The 17,100-nt window shown below is 67.2% G+C and overlaps 3 protein-coding genes across 3 annotated transcripts; 2 read left to right on the top strand and 1 right to left on the bottom strand.

Annotated features, from left to right (window-relative positions):
* The first annotated feature begins 2,575 nt into the window (after positions 1–2,575).
* On the top strand, positions 2,576–9,888 carry THRA (thyroid hormone receptor alpha). Its single transcript, XM_027666395.1, has 8 exons — positions 2,576–2,790; positions 4,305–4,366; positions 6,088–6,188; positions 6,270–6,417; positions 6,786–6,991; positions 7,687–7,833; positions 7,947–8,205; positions 9,415–9,888. Exons 1-8 carry the CDS (start codon positions 2,738–2,740, stop codon positions 9,663–9,665), a joined length of 1,227 nt encoding a protein of 408 aa, XP_027522196.1. The 5' UTR covers positions 2,576–2,737; the 3' UTR covers positions 9,666–9,888.
* A 1,568-nt stretch (positions 9,889–11,456) lies between these two features.
* On the top strand, positions 11,457–12,524 carry LOC113958270 (cleavage and polyadenylation specificity factor subunit 6-like). Its single transcript, XM_027666396.1, has 2 exons — positions 11,457–11,792; positions 11,825–12,524. Exons 1-2 carry the CDS (start codon positions 11,569–11,571, stop codon positions 12,402–12,404), a joined length of 804 nt encoding a protein of 267 aa, XP_027522197.1. The 5' UTR covers positions 11,457–11,568; the 3' UTR covers positions 12,405–12,524.
* A 68-nt stretch (positions 12,525–12,592) lies between these two features.
* NR1D1 (nuclear receptor subfamily 1 group D member 1) lies at positions 12,593–16,723 on the bottom strand. The gene is made up of 7 exons (XM_027666394.1): positions 16,225–16,723; positions 16,048–16,136; positions 15,820–15,964; positions 14,867–15,330; positions 14,536–14,721; positions 13,586–13,796; positions 12,593–13,104 (listed from the first exon to the last, which is right to left on the bottom strand). The coding sequence occupies exons 1-7, from the start codon at positions 16,706–16,708 to the stop codon at positions 12,905–12,907; spliced, it is 1,779 nt and encodes a 592-aa protein (XP_027522195.1). The 5' UTR covers positions 16,709–16,723; the 3' UTR covers positions 12,593–12,904.
* Between the last annotated feature and the right edge of the window lie 377 nt (positions 16,724–17,100).

The raw sequence follows: 17,100 nt of genomic DNA, 5'->3' as shown, positions 1-17,100 counted from the left end.
TGGTGCATTCGCAGAGGGGTGTCCCGTGGGGTGAGTTCCCCATTCTGAGGGTCCCCAGGGGTGGGGTCCATGGGGACCGGGGTGCTGGGTGCCCCCGGTGGGGTGAGGTGGCTCCCGCTGCCGGCCCAGCCCCGGACTTTGCCCCTGGGTTGTTTTCCGCTGCCTGCAACCACCCGACTCAGCAGAAACGCTCCCCTGGGCGTGGGGCTGGGCTGGGGGGGCACGGGGGGGCTCCCGCCGGCTCCCACCCCCTCCCACCCAGCACCTGGTCCTGCAGGTGGGACGCGCAGGTTGGGTGCCGGCGGCGCAGGGTGGGCTGAGACCTGACTGCGCTCATCACACGTGTCCTGCTGGAGGAGGAGGAGGAGGAAGAGGAGGAGGAGTAGAGCCGCCTCTCCTGTCTGTCTGTCTGTCTGGGCTGCCCCAGCGCGCCCAGGATTCCTCGAGTGACAGTTCCTGGAGCGGCACCGCAGGCTCCACTGGGTGATCCCGGGGGTGTCAGGGGGCTGATGGGGTCTCGCTGTGGCAGCGAACCCCAACTTTGCGCCGCACCCCCCCCGGCTTTAGCCCTGAGCCCCTCTCATTTGGGGCTGTGCCCACCAGGCCACCCCAGTGGGGAAACTGAGGCAGGGGCGGCTGAGCCCACCCAGCTTTGGGGACACCCCAGATCCCACTCCATGGCAGTTTCACCGCGGTGTCGACGCCCCCCAGCCCCACACATGCACCGAGCGTGTCGGGGCTCTGCCCGTGCGCGGGGTCCCGGGGGAGGGGGGCGGTGGGCGGCGGGGGGGGCCGGTGCCCGGCGGGGGCCGCGCAGCCCTGGATCCCTGCCAGTGCCTATACTTGGAAGTTCTCCGCGCGCCGTTCCCATATGGAACAAACATTTGCTGCAGCCCCCGGCTCTATAGGTACCGCCGGCCTCAAACCCGGCCTGGGGCTGCGGAGAGGGGCGGCCAGCCCCAGCCGTGAGCCCCCCAGAGGGGAAGTGCACCCCGGGGGTGGTGGGTGCGCTGCCGTGCCTCAGTTTCCCCGCGGAGGCTGGTGCAGGAGACGCTCCCTCCTCAGGGGGTCTGGGGGACCCCCGGTGCAAACCCCTCGTGCGCCGCAGCGGCGCGGGGTGCCCTGTGCACCCCCGGGTGCCACATCCCTCGCCCCCCCATCCCTCACTGCTCAGGGGTGTCCCTGCCTCGGGGGGGGGGGCCGACCGGGGCGCCCCGTGGCGTGGGGGTGTCGTGGGGGCCCCCAGCCCCGTCCGCTGCGTTTTAAATCCGCCGGAGGAATTTCTGCGGCGGCCAAGACAAACGTGACCTACTTTCTGCTGTCCCCGCGCGGAGCGGAGGAGCCCGGGGCTGGGCACGGCGCCCGCCGCGGCCCCCCCCCCGGCCCCCCCGGCGCGGGCAGGGGGCCCCCCGAGCCCCCCACAGCCCCCACGCCGGGAGGGTCACCGGGAGGTCACAGGGGGGGCTTGTGAGTAGGGCCCCCCCCGCCCCACTGGGGTGCTGGGTGGGTGTTGGGAGGGTGCTGGGTATCCATGGCGATGTGGAACGGAGGGGCGCGAAGGGAAGGGGGGATCTACTGGGGTCGTGCCTCAGTTTCCCCAATACAGGGGATCGGGGAAGCAGTGGGTGCCCCCCCGGTGCTGCCCACGCCCTGACACACCCCCCCACCGTGTCTTTGTCACAGGAGAGCTCAAAGAGGAGGGATTGCCTGGACCCCCGGCACCCCCCACCCCGTAAGTCACCCCTCCCATAAGTCACCCCCCACTCCCAGCTTCGGGAGTGTCCACACATGTGGTGAGTCTGTCAGGGCTCAGCCTGGCCCCCAAGCACAGTGTCTGGGGGGCACTTCCCTGGCAGGTCCTGTGCACCCCCACCCCAACGAGCTCTCCCTGCCTTTTGGGGGCCCCCCCCAGCCCTGCCGTGCGGGTGGGGTCAGCACCCACTGCCACCCCCGTGTGTGTGTTTGTGCTTCCCCCCAGGCTCTCAGCCCTGCACACCTGGGGACACTCTCACACAGCTGTCCGTGTTCTCACACACCCCGCGTGCTCTCACACAGCCCTGCACCCCCCTGCACACCCCTGCATGCCCCTAATGCCTCTCCCAGCCTTGCACACCCCTGCACGTTCTCACACCCCCCTGTGCACTCTCTCACGCCTGTGCACACTCTCACACAACCCTGCACGCTCTTGCACGCCCTTAATGCTCTCCCAGCCCTTGCACACCCATGCATGTTTTCACGTCCCTGTGCACATTCTCTCCCCCCCGGTGCACTCTGGCCCAGCCCCGGTGCTCTTGCACACACCCTGCACGTCGCTCCCTCCACGTGTCCTTGCACGTCCCTCGTGCTCTCGCGCAGCCCTTGCTGCCCTTGCACGCTCCACGCGTTCTTGCACACTCGTACCCAGCCCTCCCCGGCAGCAGCAGCTCCTGGGGTTCCCCCAGGGCTGCACCTCCCTCCCCGGGGGTCCCCTCTGTGTCCCCCGGGCTTGCTCCTCCTCCCGTCCCTGAGGTCCCCCATTACTGCCCCCCTCAGCCCCCCCCCAGGGGTGGGGGCTGACCCCCGTGTCCCGCAGGGTGCAGCCCGGGATGCTGCGCGGTGCTGAGCACTGAGGGGCACCATGGGGAGCGCGGCGTAGCCCCCGCCGTGGCCTCCCGCCGTGGCCCCCCCGCCGTGGCCCCCGCGTGGCGCCGGAGCCCCCCCGGTCGGTGCTGAGCGCTCCTTGATGGAATTGCGGTGAATGGAACAGAAGCCCAGCACCCTGGACCCGCTGTCGGAGCCAGAGGACACCCGGTGAGCCCCCGCCCCAGCATGAGGACATGCGTGGCACCGTGCCCGGCGTGTCCCCTTCTGTCCCCTGGGCTGGACCTGGCCGTGCCCAGAGTGTCCTAATGCTGTGTGTGTGCCCAAGTGTCCCCATGCCCACTGCACCCCCGTGCCCGGTGTGTCCCTGTGCCCCACGACCCCGTGCCTGGTGTGTCCCCATGTGTCCCTGCGTGGATGTGTCTGTGCCCTGGGTGTCCCTTGTGTTCTGACACCTTGTGTCACCACATGTCCCTGCATGGTCATGTGTATGTCCGTGCCCTTTGGTTGTCCCTGTGCCCTGGGTGTCCCTGTGCCCGCTGTGTCCCCGTGCCCAGTGTCCCCTGTGTCCCCCTGCCCAGTGTGTCCCCATGGCGTCCCTGCATGGGCATGGATGTGTCTGTGCCCTGGGTGTCCTTTGTGGCTCCGTGCCCACTGTGACCCTTGTGTCACCATGTTGTATGTCCCCACATGTCCCTGCATGGTGGTGTATGTGTCTGTGCCCTGGGTGTCCCTTGTGTCCACATGCCCAGTGTGTCCCTGTGCCCGCTGTGTCCCTTGTGCCCCTGCGTGGTTGTGTGTGTGTCCATGCCCTCTGTGTGCCCCTGTGCCCTGTGTGTCCACTGTGTCCACTGTGTCCTCATCCACTTCATGTGTCCCCAGGTGTCTGTCCTTGGGTGTCCCTGTGTCCTGTGCATTCCCATACCCCGGGTGTCCCCCACCAGCCCTGTGCCCCACATGTCCCCCTGCACCCCTCTTGTCCCCAGGTGTGTCCTGCCCGGGTGTGCCCGTGACCCCTTGCCCGGTGTGTCCCCACGCCCACACGTCCCCACTCGTGTCCCCCACTGGTGCCTCTCCAAGCCCCCCCCTCCCCGCGGGGGCCCCTCGCCCCCGGGGCTATTTCGGGCCCCCGGTGGGGTGGCCCGGCCCGGGGTCACCTTGTGCTGGATCCCAGGACCTCCCCCGCGCCCCCCCCGTCGGTGCCCCCCTCTCCCCCTCCTTGGGCCCCCCCGCGGGGACGGGCGCGCGCGGACCCCCGGCGCGCGCCATTGGCTGAGCCCCCGATGACGTCATTTCCCCGCTCAGCCAAAAGGACATTTTGTCTTTGACTGTGAATGAGCCCCTCCCCCACCCGCCCCTCCCCCACTTCTTCCCCCGCCCCTCCCCCACCCCCCACCCTTTCCTTCCCCTCCCCCACCCGCCACCCTTTCCCTTCCCCTCCCCCCCCCATCCCGGTCCCAGGCTCCCCCCGGGCGCTGCCGTGTCCTGAGGGGGGGGGGTCTGTTCCCGGGAGGGGGATCCCCAGGGCCCCCCCACCCATCCTGCACCCCACCTGTGACATCGCCCCGGTGGGACCCCCGGGCGGGGGGTGCCCGCCTCCCAGCAGCAAAGGGGGACTGGGGCAGTTCGGGGGACTATGGGGGGTCTCGGGGGGGCTGTTGGAAGTTTGGGGGGGGGCAGTGGGGGGTCATGGGCACCCTACCAGCCTGTCCCCTCCCCCGCAGGTGGCTGGATGGGAAGCGCAAAAGAAAGAGCAGCCAATGTTTGGTGAAGAGCAGCATGTCAGGTACAAGGCCCCCCGGGCACACCCGGGCACCCCATGGCCCTGCTGGGCACTCCCAGGTCACCCAGGCACCCCCAGGTCACCCAGGCACCCCACATTCTCGCTGGGTTCCACAGGCACCTCATGTCCCACCTGCGTCCCGCAGACACCCTGTCTCCCTGGTAGGCACCCCGGGGTCCCCAAGTCCTGGCCAGGATCCCCTGAACACTCCGTGTCTCAGCTGGGTCCCCCAAAGTCTCATGGGCACCCCTTGTCCCCTGGTGGGCACCCAGGAACCCCTGTGTCCTTGCCAGGCACCCTAGGGTCCCTTGAACACCCCGTGTCCCTGGGGTACACCCCGGAAACCTGATGTCCTTGCCAGGCACCCCAGGGTCCCTTGGACACATCCCCAGGGTCCCACGGGTACCCCAGGAGCCCCATTTCCTTTTCAGGGTGCCCTGGACACCCCACATCCCCAGTGGGCACCTCGGGATCCCCAAGTCCCAGCCAGGCACCCCATGGATACCCCATGTCCCTGATGGGCACCCCGAGGTCCCCGCGTCTCCCCAGGGTCCCCTGGACACCCCATATCCCTGCAGGGTCCCCCGGGGTCCCTGTCCCCCGCGTCCCCCTCGGCGCCCCTGGGTCGGGGCGGTGCCATCCGGGCGGCAGCGCCCTGGGGTGGGCGATAAGGGGGGCCCCGCGGGCGCTGCCCCCCGCCCTGCCCCATTCCCCGGCGGGGAGCGGCCCGGCGCCGGCAGGACCCGATGGGTGGGACGGTGTGGGGGGGGGGTCAGGGGGGCCCCGGGCGTCCGGCTCCCGCCCATCCCCTGCACCCGCCCCGCTCTGGGAGGGGGGGAACACCCGCGGACCCCCCCATCCAGCACCCACAGAGTGTCAGGGTGGGCTCGTGGGGTCCTCACGCCTGGGTTTGGGGGGTCCCAGGTGGGTGCGGCAGTCCTGAGATGCCAGGTGCCCACACCCCCTCATCCTTTGTGCCCCCCTGCCCTGGGGATCCCCACATCCAGCACCCGCAGAGGACGGGGTGGGCTCCCCGGGGGGGCACAGGGGTCCCGGGCTGCTGGAGAGCCCCCCCCAGGTGTCATTGGTGCTGCATGGCTCAGTTTCCCCGTGTGGATGGTGATGGGGGAGCTGGGGGGGGTTGGGGGGCTGGTCCCCAGGCTGCCAGGCAGGGGGACCCTGGGCAATGATGGGGACAGTGGGTCTTTGTGCAGCAGGGGGATGGGGACCCCCCCGCTGCCGGTCCCCAGCCGGATAATGGGATAATGGGGGCTTTATTGGTGCGGGGGGCTCAGACACCCCCCACCCTCTGACACCCCCCCCAGCTTTAACCCTTCCTGTGCCAGGCTGAGGGGCAGCGTCAGGGCTTCAGTGGGTGCTGAGGGAGGGGAAACTGAGGCACAAAGAGGGGGGACACACTGAGGGTCCCTGGCAGGGGGTGTGCGGAGGGTCCCTGATGCTGCATGTGTGAAGGGTCCCTGATGCAGGGCATAGGGGGGATCTCTGACTTGGGGTCCCCCAGGGAATCTCTGATGTGGGGGTCCCTGATACCAGGGTCCGTGGTACAGGGTGCCTTGGGGGTCCCTGACTTGGAGTGCCCTGGAGGTCCCTGTCATGGGGGTCTCTGACTTGGGGTACTGTGTGGGTCCCTAGCTGGGGATCTCTGGCCTGGGGCACCGTGGGGGTTTCTGCCATGGGGCTCCCTGACCCGAGGGTCCCCACAGGGTACATCCCTAGTTACCTGGACAAAGATGAACAGTGCGTGGTGTGCGGGGACAAGGCCACCGGCTACCACTACCGCTGCATCACCTGCGAGGGCTGCAAGGTGAGCTGGGGCAGGGGGCTCAGGGGGACTCAGCAGGGCTCAGTGACGCTCACCGTGTCACCCCCCCTGCACCCTCCCCAGGGGTTTTTCCGTCGGACCATCCAGAAGAACCTGCACCCCACCTACTCCTGCAAGTACGATGGGTGCTGCGTCATCGACAAGATCACCCGCAACCAGTGCCAGCTCTGCCGCTTCAAGAAGTGCATCTCCGTGGGCATGGCCATGGACTGTGAGTGGGGGGACACAGGGGGGCTTGGCTGGAGGGCTGGGTTGGGGTCCTGGCACCATGGGGCATGTTGGGGTACCCAGAGCAGCCACAGGACCAGGTGTCGGGCACAGGGCACCGTGATGCATCAGTGGGGTGGGATACAGGAGTGGAGGGTCTCAGCTGACTGAGGGGGGTCCCAGCTGATGGTGGGGGGCTGCTGGGGGTAGGGTTGTGGTCCTGGTACCGTGGGGTGGGTTGGGGTACCTGGAGCACCGTCAGGAGCAGCCTGGGGTGTCACCGTGGGGTGGTGTGCTGCAGCCGTGGGACGCGTGTCTGGTGGGGCTCCTGGCTGGTGGGGGGCTCTCAGCTGATATCGGGGGTCCCGGCAGTGGTGCTGGATGACTCCAAGCGGGTAGCGAAGCGGAAGCTGATCGAGGAGAACCGGGAGCGGCGGCGGAAGGAGGAGATGATCAAGTCGCTGCAGCATCGCCCCAACCCCAGCGCCGAGGAGTGGGAGCTGATCCACGTGGTGACAGAAGCCCACCGCAGCACCAACGCCCAGGGCAGCCACTGGAAGCAGAAGCGGAAATTCCTGGTGAGGGGATGCAGCGGAGGGACCCTGTCACCACCCCGACCCCCCAGCCGGGGTTTGCTGAGCACCCACATGCTCAGCGCACACGTGGCAGCAGTTCTGGCAGTGCCAGGGTTTGGAATGTCACTGGTGTCCTTGGGCAGGTGGAGTTGGGGGGGGTTGGGATGTCGCTCAGTGTCCTTGAGCTGGTCACCCCCAAAGGGTTCAGGGGTGAGCGGTGACCGAAGGGGACAGCTGTGCCCATGGGTGGCCCCAGCCCTGGCCCTGGCCCTGGCCCTGGCCCTGTCACGTAGCTCCCTCTCCTGGCTGCTGCACCCAGCCCTGCCACACGTGTTACCCGGTGACATGGGGGTCCTGAGGGGGGCACAGGGTCACACTGCACCCCCCCAGGGTGGGGGAAGTGGTCACACCATGCCCCCCCAACGCTGCTGTCCATCATGGGGGTCCCAATAATGTCACAGCCCCCAGTGCTGCCCTGGGGATCCTGGGGGGGGACACATGGTCACACCGCACCACCATGTGCCACTGTCCACCATGGGGATCCCAGGGGTGGACACGGTTACACCACAGCCCCCAGTGTCCCTGTCTGTTATGGGGGTCTTGATGGGGGACACGGTCACACCGCACCCCCCCAACACCACCATGGGGGTTCTGTGGGACACACTCCACACCCCCCAACACCCCTGTGCCCCCCACAGCCCGAGGACATCGGCCAGTCCCCCATGGCCTCCATGCCCGACGGGGACAAAGTCGACCTGGAGGCGTTCAGCGAGTTTACAAAAATCATCACCCCGGCCATCACCCGCGTGGTCGACTTTGCCAAAAAACTGCCCATGTTTTCGGAGGTAACGGTGGGGGGGGGGGGGGGCGGGGGGTTTTGGGGGGGGGCCCGGGCGGAACTGTCCAGGTCCGGGGTCCCCCCAAACCCCCCCAACCGGCTCCCGTCCCCCCCCCCCAGCTGCCTTGCGAGGACCAGATCATCCTACTCAAGGGGTGCTGCATGGAGATCATGTCGCTGCGGGCGGCCGTGCGCTACGACCCCGAGAGCGAGACGCTGACGCTGAGCGGGGAGATGGCGGTGAAGCGAGAGCAGCTCAAGAACGGCGGCCTCGGCGTCGTCTCCGATGCCATCTTCGACCTGGGCAAGTCCCTCTCTGCCTTCAACCTGGACGACACCGAGGTGGCCCTGCTCCAGGCCGTGCTGCTCATGTCCTCAGGTACCGTGGGGTGGGCACGCTGGTGCCCGGGGAATCGGAGGGTGTGTTGGGTGGGCACCCCCCTGCCCAGAGTCAGTATCCTGGGAGTGTGTTGAGTGCCCATCTGTCCTGGGGGTGTGTTGGGTTGGCACTCCCCTGCCCAGAGTTCTCAGTATCCTGGGGGTGTGTCAGGTGAGCAGCCCGATGCCAGAGCTCCCCGAACATTTTGGGGGTGTGTTGGGTTGGCACCCTCATGCTCAGAGTCCTCAGTATCCTGGGGGTGTGTCAGGTGAGTAGCCTGATGCCAGAGCCCCCTCAACATTTTCAGGGTGTGTTGGGTGGGCACCACCATGCCCAGAGTCTCTCCTGGGGGTGTGTTGGGTAGGCACCTCTGTGCCCAGAGCCTCCAGCATTTGGGGTGCATTGAGTGGGTACCCTAATGCCCAGCATCTGTGGTATCTTATGGCTGTGTTGGGTGGGCACCCCTGTGCCCAGAGTCTGTGATGGGGCACCCTGGTGCTAAAGCCCCCCAGCATCTGCAGGGTGTGTTGGATGGGAAACTGTGCTCCCTTGGATTTGGGGGCAGATATGGGGTGGGCACCCCAGTGCACCTAGGGAGCTTTGCTAGCAGGTTATGGGGTAAGCACCCCAATCCCCAGAGCTCTGGGGAGCTGTACCAGGCTGGAAGGAGTGGATACCCCAATTCCCAGTGCCCAGGAGCATGGAGTGGGCACTGTAATCTGTGGTGTTGAAACCTGGGCTGCAAAGTGTGGGCATGGGTTGAGGCCCTTGGTGCCCTGGGGACCCCTGCCAGGCTGATGCAGGTCTGTGGGGTGGGAACCCCAAAACCCAGGGGGTGTGTGGGGCACTCAGCCCTGTAGGAGGGAAAATCTCCTTGGATGCCAGATTCTTATATGGACAGAGAGTGCCAAGTCAAAAGGGGAGGGATTTAAACTAAAAAGAGGAGATTTAGATGAGATATTGGGAAGAAATTCCTCCCTGTGAGGGGGGTGAGGCCTTGGCACAGGATGCCCAGAGAAGCTGTGGCTGCCCCATTCCTGGAAATGTCCAAGGCCAGGTTGGACTGGGCTTGGAGCAACCTGGGCTAGTGGGAGGTGTCCCTGCCCATGGCAGGGGGTGGGACTGGGTGGGCTTTAAGGTCCCTCCCACCCCAAGCCACGCTGTGATTCCACGATGGTTCCGTGACGATCCCGTGGTGATTCCCCGCAGACCGGACGGGGCTGATCTGCGTGGAGAAGATCGAGAAGTGCCAGGAGACGTACCTGCTGGCCTTCGAGCACTACATCAACTACCGCAAACACAACATTCCCCACTTCTGGCCCAAGCTGCTGATGAAGGTGACGGATCTGCGGATGATCGGCGCCTGCCACGCCAGCCGCTTCCTGCACATGAAGGTGGAGTGTCCCACCGAGCTCTTCCCACCCCTCTTCCTCGAGGTCTTCGAGGACCAGGAGGTGTAGGGCTGACACCCCCCCCCCCCCCCGCCCCCCCCCCCCCGCCCGGCCCCCCCCCCCCCCAAATCTTTCTCGTCCCCCCTGTAAGGACAAGGGGATGCTGCGCCCAGGGCGGGGGTCCCGCTGTGCCCCCCCACGGCCACCCTGCCCCCCCCGCCCCAGGACTTGACGAATTTTGTTTGTTTGCACAGGGAAGGGCCCCGACGGTCGAGCGTTCCCTTTATTGTCCTTCTCTTCGTAGATTATTATTTTTTAAGCATTTATTTCCCTCCCTGAGAGGCTAAAATATTAAACTAACTGCACTTTGGAAGGAGGAGGAGGAGGAGGAGGAGGAGGAAGAGCAGGGGAGGAGAGGAGGGGGCTCTGGGCTGCACAGGGAGAGGCTGCCCCGGCTGGGGGGGCCGTGGCCACATGCACTTTTGGCCGGGCAGCAATTTTGGGGGACTAGGGTGGGGGGCCAGGACCCCCCTTCCTTAGCAGGGGCAGGGGCTGGGACCCTCATCCCCATAGTGGGGTGAGGGCCAGGACCCCCCCAAAAGCAGGGCGGGGGGCCAGGACCCCCATCCCTCCTAATAGGGTGAGGGCCAGGACCCCTCTCATAGCAAGGTGGGGGCCAGGACCCCCCCATAGCAGGGCAGGGGGCACGGGGGGGCACAGCGGCAGCGGGGGGACCCCAGCCCATCGGGGTGCAGGGCTGGTGGACCCCCCCAGCCCACTGGGTCTGCCCCAGCTGGGGTGACCCCCCCTTCCCCCGTGCCCTCCCCTTTATCCCCAGATTCGGGGCCAGATTCGGGGTTTTGGGGGTTCTCTGTCTTTTTTTTTGGGCTGAGAGAAGACAATTTTGTGCCAAGCGCCGCGGACGGTGGGCGCTGCAGGACGCTGTGGGGGGGGGGGGATCTGCCCCCCCCCCCCAAACCCCCCAACTTTTCCGTTGTCCTTTTTTTTTTGTTCTTTTTCCCCTCGTCCTCGTGGGTTTTGTCGTGTCCGTCAGGAGTTGCAAAGGCCCCGGAGGCGCCGGCGGGGGGGCAGAGGGTGCCCCCCCCGGGCCCCCCCACTGCACTACTGCCCCAGCCCCCCGGCAGCAGCACTTCGGGGGGGCTGCACCCCCAACCGCCCCCCCCAATGCTCCTGGGGGGGCCGGGCTGGGGGAGGGGGGGCCGGCAGGGGGGGTCCCATGGGGGGTTTGGGGGGGGGGGGGGGGCCCCGGGCAAGGGGGCGCCCCGGGGAATGTTTTTATCCCCTTTCCCCCCCCCCCCCCAAATTTAGGTTTGTGAATTTTTTCTTACCTCAGGCGGAGGCCGAGGGGGGGCGCGGGCCGGGGGGGGCCGGCGAGGCAGGCCGGGCCCACCTAAGCTAATATATATATATATATATATAAATATATATAAAATATATAATTTTTGTAATTAAAAAAAAAAAATCTTTTTACGGGTCGTTTAAAAGCAGAAAATCCCAACACCAGACACGTCCCCCCCACCCTGGGCACAGGGGGCCAGGCTGGGCTCCCCCCAACACCCCAGACACCCCCACCATGGGGGTCATGTCAGGGGGCCCTGCCGGACCCCCTGCAGCCAGGTCGGGGGGCACAGCGGGGCCGTGGCACCCCAGGGTGCCCTGGGGGGGCACATGCCCCCGGCCCCAAGTACCAGCACCGGATTTGACCTTGGTGCAAAATGTCTTAAACCCCCCCCCGGGTACCTGGCTCAGGGGGTCCCGGCTCGGGGGGTCCTGGCACTGGGGGATCCCGGTGGCACCGGCTGTGGGTGGTGCAATAGGAGCCGACCACTGACGCCCGTGCTGGGAGGGCACAGGGTTTGGGGGTTCACCCCCCACCCCTCCAGCAGCACCAGCCCCAACACGTGCCTTTGGGCCGGGGCTGTGGCACCCGGGCGATGCCCCCCGTGGTGCCATGGCCATGCCATGTTCATGCCATGGCCACGCGTGTTGGTGCCGTGACCGTGCCGGTGCTGTGGCCGCGGGTGCTGGTATTGTGCCGGTGCCGTGGCCGTGCCATGTCAGTGCCATGGCAATGCATGTTGGTGCCATGGCTACGCGTGTTGGTGCCATGGCCACGCGCGTTGGCGCCATGACGGTGCCACGCCAGTGCCGTGGCAGTTCATGTTGGTGCAATGCCGGTGCCGGTGCCGTGCCCACGCATGTCAGTGCGGTGCCGGTGCCGTGCCCACGTGCTGCCCACGTGTTCCCGCGCACCCCCCGCGTGCTCCCATCGCGGGACGTGTCTTAATCAGCCACCGTGACCCCCCACTGCCGGGCCGGGGCCCCCCCACGCGGCCGCACGGTGCTCTGGGGCAGCTTGTCCCGGGGTGGGGGGCTCCGCCCGGCCCCCCACCCGCTGCCCCCCGCACGCCCCCCCACCCCCTGCACTCCCCCCCGCGCCCCCCGGGCCGCCCCCACGTCTCCGTCTCGCGTCGCCATCGCACGTCCAGCATCCAGCGTCGGTCCCGGGGGTCCACACCGGTGCCCCCCACCCCTCCACCACCTCCCCGGGCCACCCCCGCCCCGCGTCCCCCCCGTCCCCGCGCCCCCCTGCCCCCCCCCCCCCCCAAGCACATACCTCATGGCTCCCGGAGCTGCCCCTGCCCGCGGGCGTCGAGCCCGGCCGGCACACGGCCTGGCACAGGGCTCGGCACGGCCTGGCACGGCCCGGCCTGGCTCGGCGCGCCCCACCGGGGTCCCCCACTATGCAGGGTGGTGGCGGGGGGGGGCCGCGGCCGGCGTCGCTGAATGTAGGGGCGCGGGCCGGGGGGGCCACGGAGCCCCTGTGACAATCACAGTCTGTGACGTGCGATTTTAAACCCTTTTGTGTTTTGGTCAGGATTTTAAAGAAAGATATTTTTATGGTAATTGTTGCTGGTCTATTTTACTATATATTTATGTAATAAATATATGATGAAAAAAAAAAAAAACCAACCAACCAAACCCCCACCACCACCAAACCCGCCCCACCCAGCGCGGCTGGATCTGGCCACTGCGTCCCACCCTCGGCCGCTGGAGCTGGGGGAGGTCAGGGCGAGGGGACCCCCCGGCGCTGCCAGCGGAGCCGTGGGGCCGGCACCCGATTTGGGGGGGCGGGGGGGTCCCAGCGTCCCGGCGCCCACCTTAGGGTGAATCCCTGTGAGTCCATGGGGTCGGTGCTGCCCCAGGGGTTGGTCTGTGTGTCCCCCCCCCGCTGTGGTGTATGTACAGGGGTGCGCGGGGGGGGACTGCGGGGGGTCCGGGGGGCACTACTGGGCGTCGATGCGGAAGGAGAGCAGCTTCTCGGAGTGGAGGTTGTTGAGGGTGCGCAGGTCCGGCAGCTTCAGCAGCAGTTTGGTGAAGCGCGAGGTCTCGGCCGGGCGCGTCTTTAGCACGAGGGCGCGCAGGGCCCTCAGCAGCGTCTCCTGCAGCTGCTCCACTGACGCTGTGTCCTCCATGCCCGAGCGGTCTGCGGGAGCAGGGTGTCAGGGGCAGAGCAGGGACACACTGGTTCCACCCCCAGAATCCCCTGATCCCACCCCAGCATCACCCCAATTCCACCCTTATCTCTGAACCCCCTGATCCACACCCAACCCAACCCCTCAATCCCCGCTGAATCCCACTCTAAACCCAGCCACAATCCCCCTAAATCCCTTGCTCCCACCTCCGCTCCCCACGATTTTGTCCCTGAACCCCCTGACCCTCTCTCACTTTCATCACCTTGATCCCACCCCTCCAACCCCCAATCTCCCCCTCGAACCCCCAATTCCTCCCCAAACCCACAAATCCCCCTCTGAAACCCCTGATCCTTCACCGAAATCGCCCAATCCTATCCCTGAACACTCCCCAAACCCCATGATCCCAACCCCAAGCTCTCTGATCCCCTCCCAAACTCCTACGATCCCACCCCCAAACCCCTCAATCTCCCCCCAAAAGCCCCCTGAGCCCACCTGCCGAGACGAGGACGACAGCGGTGAAGAGCCCCAGCTCCTCGTCGCTGAGCTCGAGGGCGCTGAGCTTCTCGCTGAAGTCGAACATGGCCCCGAGCAGGTCCCCCATGCCCATGGCCCAGAGCTCCTCCAGCCCGTACCGCGTGCGGCTCATGAACGTCACCGTCTGCTCCTTCACGTCGAACAGCGATGCGAAGCGAACCATCAGCACCTGCGGGGTGGGCAGCATTTGGCACCGGGACGGGGCACCGTGGCAGGACAGGGGCACCAAGGGCACCGGGCTCCGTGCCATGGCTCCCAAATGTGGGGCACTGCAGTGCCGTGGGGCTCTGTGCCAGCCCACGGGGCATTGTGCCATGCCAGGGGCTCTGTGCTCCGTGCCACAGTTCCCAAATGTGCGGTACCGTGCCGTGCTGTGGGGCACCACGCCATCCCATGGGCACCATGCAGTGCTTCATGCCACAGTTCCCATATGCATTACATTGCCATGGGACATCAGGCAATGCCACAAGGTTTTCATGCCAGTCCCTGACTCCCAAATGTGGGGCACTGTGCCGTGGGCATCATGCTCCATACCACAGCTGCCACGTGTCAGGCACTGCAGTGCCATGGGCCACCAGGCAATGCCATGGGCACTGTGGGGCACCAGGCAGTGCCACATTCTAGTCCATGGTTCCCAAATGTGGGGCACCATGCCATGCCATGGGCACCGTGCCGTGTCATGGAGCATCATGCAGGGCTGAGTTCTGTGCCACGGCTCCTATATGTGGGACACTGCAATGCCATGGGACTCCTGCCATGATCTGGGCCACTGTGCCCATGCTCTAGGGCTTCATGCTAGTCCATGGAGCGCTGTGCAATGCCAGAGGGATCGTGTCAGGCTTTGGGGCACCGCGCAATGCCGTAGGGCACCGTGCCCTGCATCAAGCCCTTGCCATCCCAGGACATACCTCGAAGGTGCCAGCCTTGAGCAGGGTGACCTGGTCATGCTGGGAGAGCGCCTGGAAGCCGGGAATGTGCTTGGCGAACTCGACGACCTCGCGGACAGCGGGGGTGAAGCTGAGCGAGAAATCCTCCCAGATCTCCTGCACGGAGCGCCCGCTGCGCCCGGGAACGTGGCTGTTCATGGGACACGCCTGCAGGAGGTAGGGGGTCAGTGGGCACTCGGGGCTCCCCCAGCCCCACCGTCACAGCGGGAAGGGAGGGGGGCACCCGCAAGGGGATTAGTGCAATAAGCAGCTAAAAATACCCCACGGGGAGCAGGAGCCCCCGGGCGCTCACCGGCAGGACGTCCTTGGGGCCGCGGGGCCAGGGGCACCCCCGCGGGGCCGGGGGCTCGGGGTAGGCGGCGGGGCAGAGCCGGGGCTCGGGGGGGCCGGGGGCCCAGGCGGGGGGCGCGTCCCAGCGCAGGAGGCCGCTGTCGCAGGCGGGGGGGGGTCCCAGCTTGTCGTGGGCGTAAATGAAGATCTCCTTGTGGGCCTTGGCCACCTGCGCGATGACGTCCTCGGTGGCCCCCCCGGGGCTGGGCGAGCGGGGGGGCGTCAGCTGCTGGGGGAACTGGGAGAAGCAGGCGGGGGGGGCGAGCGGCGGGGGGCCGGGGGGCGGCGCGCGGCCCCCGCCCACGGTGGGACCCTCGCCGGGGCCCGGCATCGGCGGTGGGGCACTGGCCATGCCGCCCATGGCGCTCTGCATCTCCGCCAGCATCCGCTGCTTCTCCCGCTTGGGGATGCGCCCAAAGCGCACGGCTGTGGGGGGACACCGGCGTTAGGGGGGACACCGGCGGCAGCGGGCACGGTGACCCCCCCCACTCCGATCTGTGCCATGGGGGGGCCAGGGGCTGCCGGGAGCGGGGCTGTATCCCTATCCCAGTCCTGGAGGTGACACACAGCCCTGGGCACCGTGGGACCCATCCCAGGAGGGGGCAGGGAGCCCTGAGCATGGGGTTTCCATCCTGGGAGGGGATGTAGTGCCCTGAGCATGGGGGGGACCCATCCAAGGAGAGGACATGCCACCCCAGCCACGGTGGGGACCCATCCCAGGAAGGGGGGGACACATCCCACGGGACAGGCAGGGCACCCAGCACAGCCAGAGGGACCTGACTCTGGAGGGGATGTACACCCCTGGGCACAGGGGGTCGCATCCCGGGAGGGGACACACAGCCTGGGCACAGGGAATCCCACCCCTAGAAGAGCCCCCCGTCTCGAGGGGGGTTGCGGGGGTCCCTCTGAGCTCACCGTCGCGGGACATGCCGACCAGCAGGCACTTCTTGAAGCGGCACTGCTGGCAGCGGTTGCGGTTGATGCGGACAATAGAGCAGTTCTCATTTTTGAGGCACTTCTTGTACTGAATATTCTGCTGGATGCTGCGGCGGAAGAAGCCCTGCGGGGTGGGAGGGAGGGTCACTGAGGGTCCTTCCAGCGTGACAGGAGGTCTGTGCCCCATCCCTGACCCCATCCCAGTACCTTGCAGCCCTCGCAGGCGTGGACACCGTAGTGGAAGCCGGAGGCGACGTCCCCGCAGACTTTGCAGAGCAGCACCATCCCGTTGAGCTCTGCGGGGGGACCGGGGTCAGCGGGGTCCCGGGGTGCCCTCGGCGGGGTGGGGGGCCCGCCCGCCGCCCCCCTGTGAGCCCCACTCACTGGTGACGGTGCTGCCGGCTTTGCTGGGGGAACTGCGGCGCCGCTCGTCCGCGGGGACCGGCTGCACCCCGGGGAAGTTCACCGAGGAGCCGTACGACGAGGAGGAGGAGGAGGTGGAGGATGAGGAGGAGGAAGAAGGGGAGCCGTCCTCATGGGGGGCCAGCGAGCCCCCACCGTAGGCGCGGGAATCCTGGAGGGAGCCGGTGGGCGACGGGGGGAAGTACGTGGGGAAGGGCTGGGATCCCGACTGGGAGCTGCTGTTGGAGCTGTCGCTGCAGAGGGAGACTGGGCTGGTCCGGGTGGGAGAGGCGCCGCTGGAGCCCACGTAGCTGATCACCCCACCTGCAGAGAGCGGGGAGTTACTCATGCACTGAGCTGTGCCGGGCTCAGCCTCCCCCAGTTCACGAAGGGGGGAACGCCGGGAGGTGGGTGGGATCCCCAGGGAAACACCCCGGATCCATCGGCAACCTGGAGCCACGGGCATCCTGCGGGGCCACACATGCACTGAGCTGTGCCAGGTTCAGCCGCCTCCCACCGTGAGCGGGATCACAGCTCTGTGTAGGGTGGGATCCCCCAGGGAAGCACCCAAATCCACGGGAAACCCACGGGGCCACACATGTACTGAGCTATGCCGGGCTCAGCCTCCTCCCCCACAAAACGGGGGACTCCCCCATGAGAGGGACTGCAGCCCCAAGTGGGGCAGGATCCACAGGGAAGGATCCCGAACGCATCCTGGATCCACGGGCATCCCGGTGGACCACTCATGTACCGAGCTGCACCAAGCTCAGCCTCCCCCAGCGCAGGGAGGGAAAACCCCCTGGAGGAGGGTGGAAGCCCCAGGCGGCGGGGGGTCCCCAGGGAAGCACCCCGGAAGCA

Source organism: Corapipo altera, unplaced genomic scaffold (genome assembly GCF_003945725.1).
Source record: "Corapipo altera isolate COAL_440 unplaced genomic scaffold, ASM394572v1 200, whole genome shotgun sequence".
Classification (NCBI taxonomy): domain Eukaryota; kingdom Metazoa; phylum Chordata; class Aves; order Passeriformes; family Pipridae; genus Corapipo; species Corapipo altera.
This window is presented reverse-complemented; position numbering and strand designations above follow the sequence as displayed.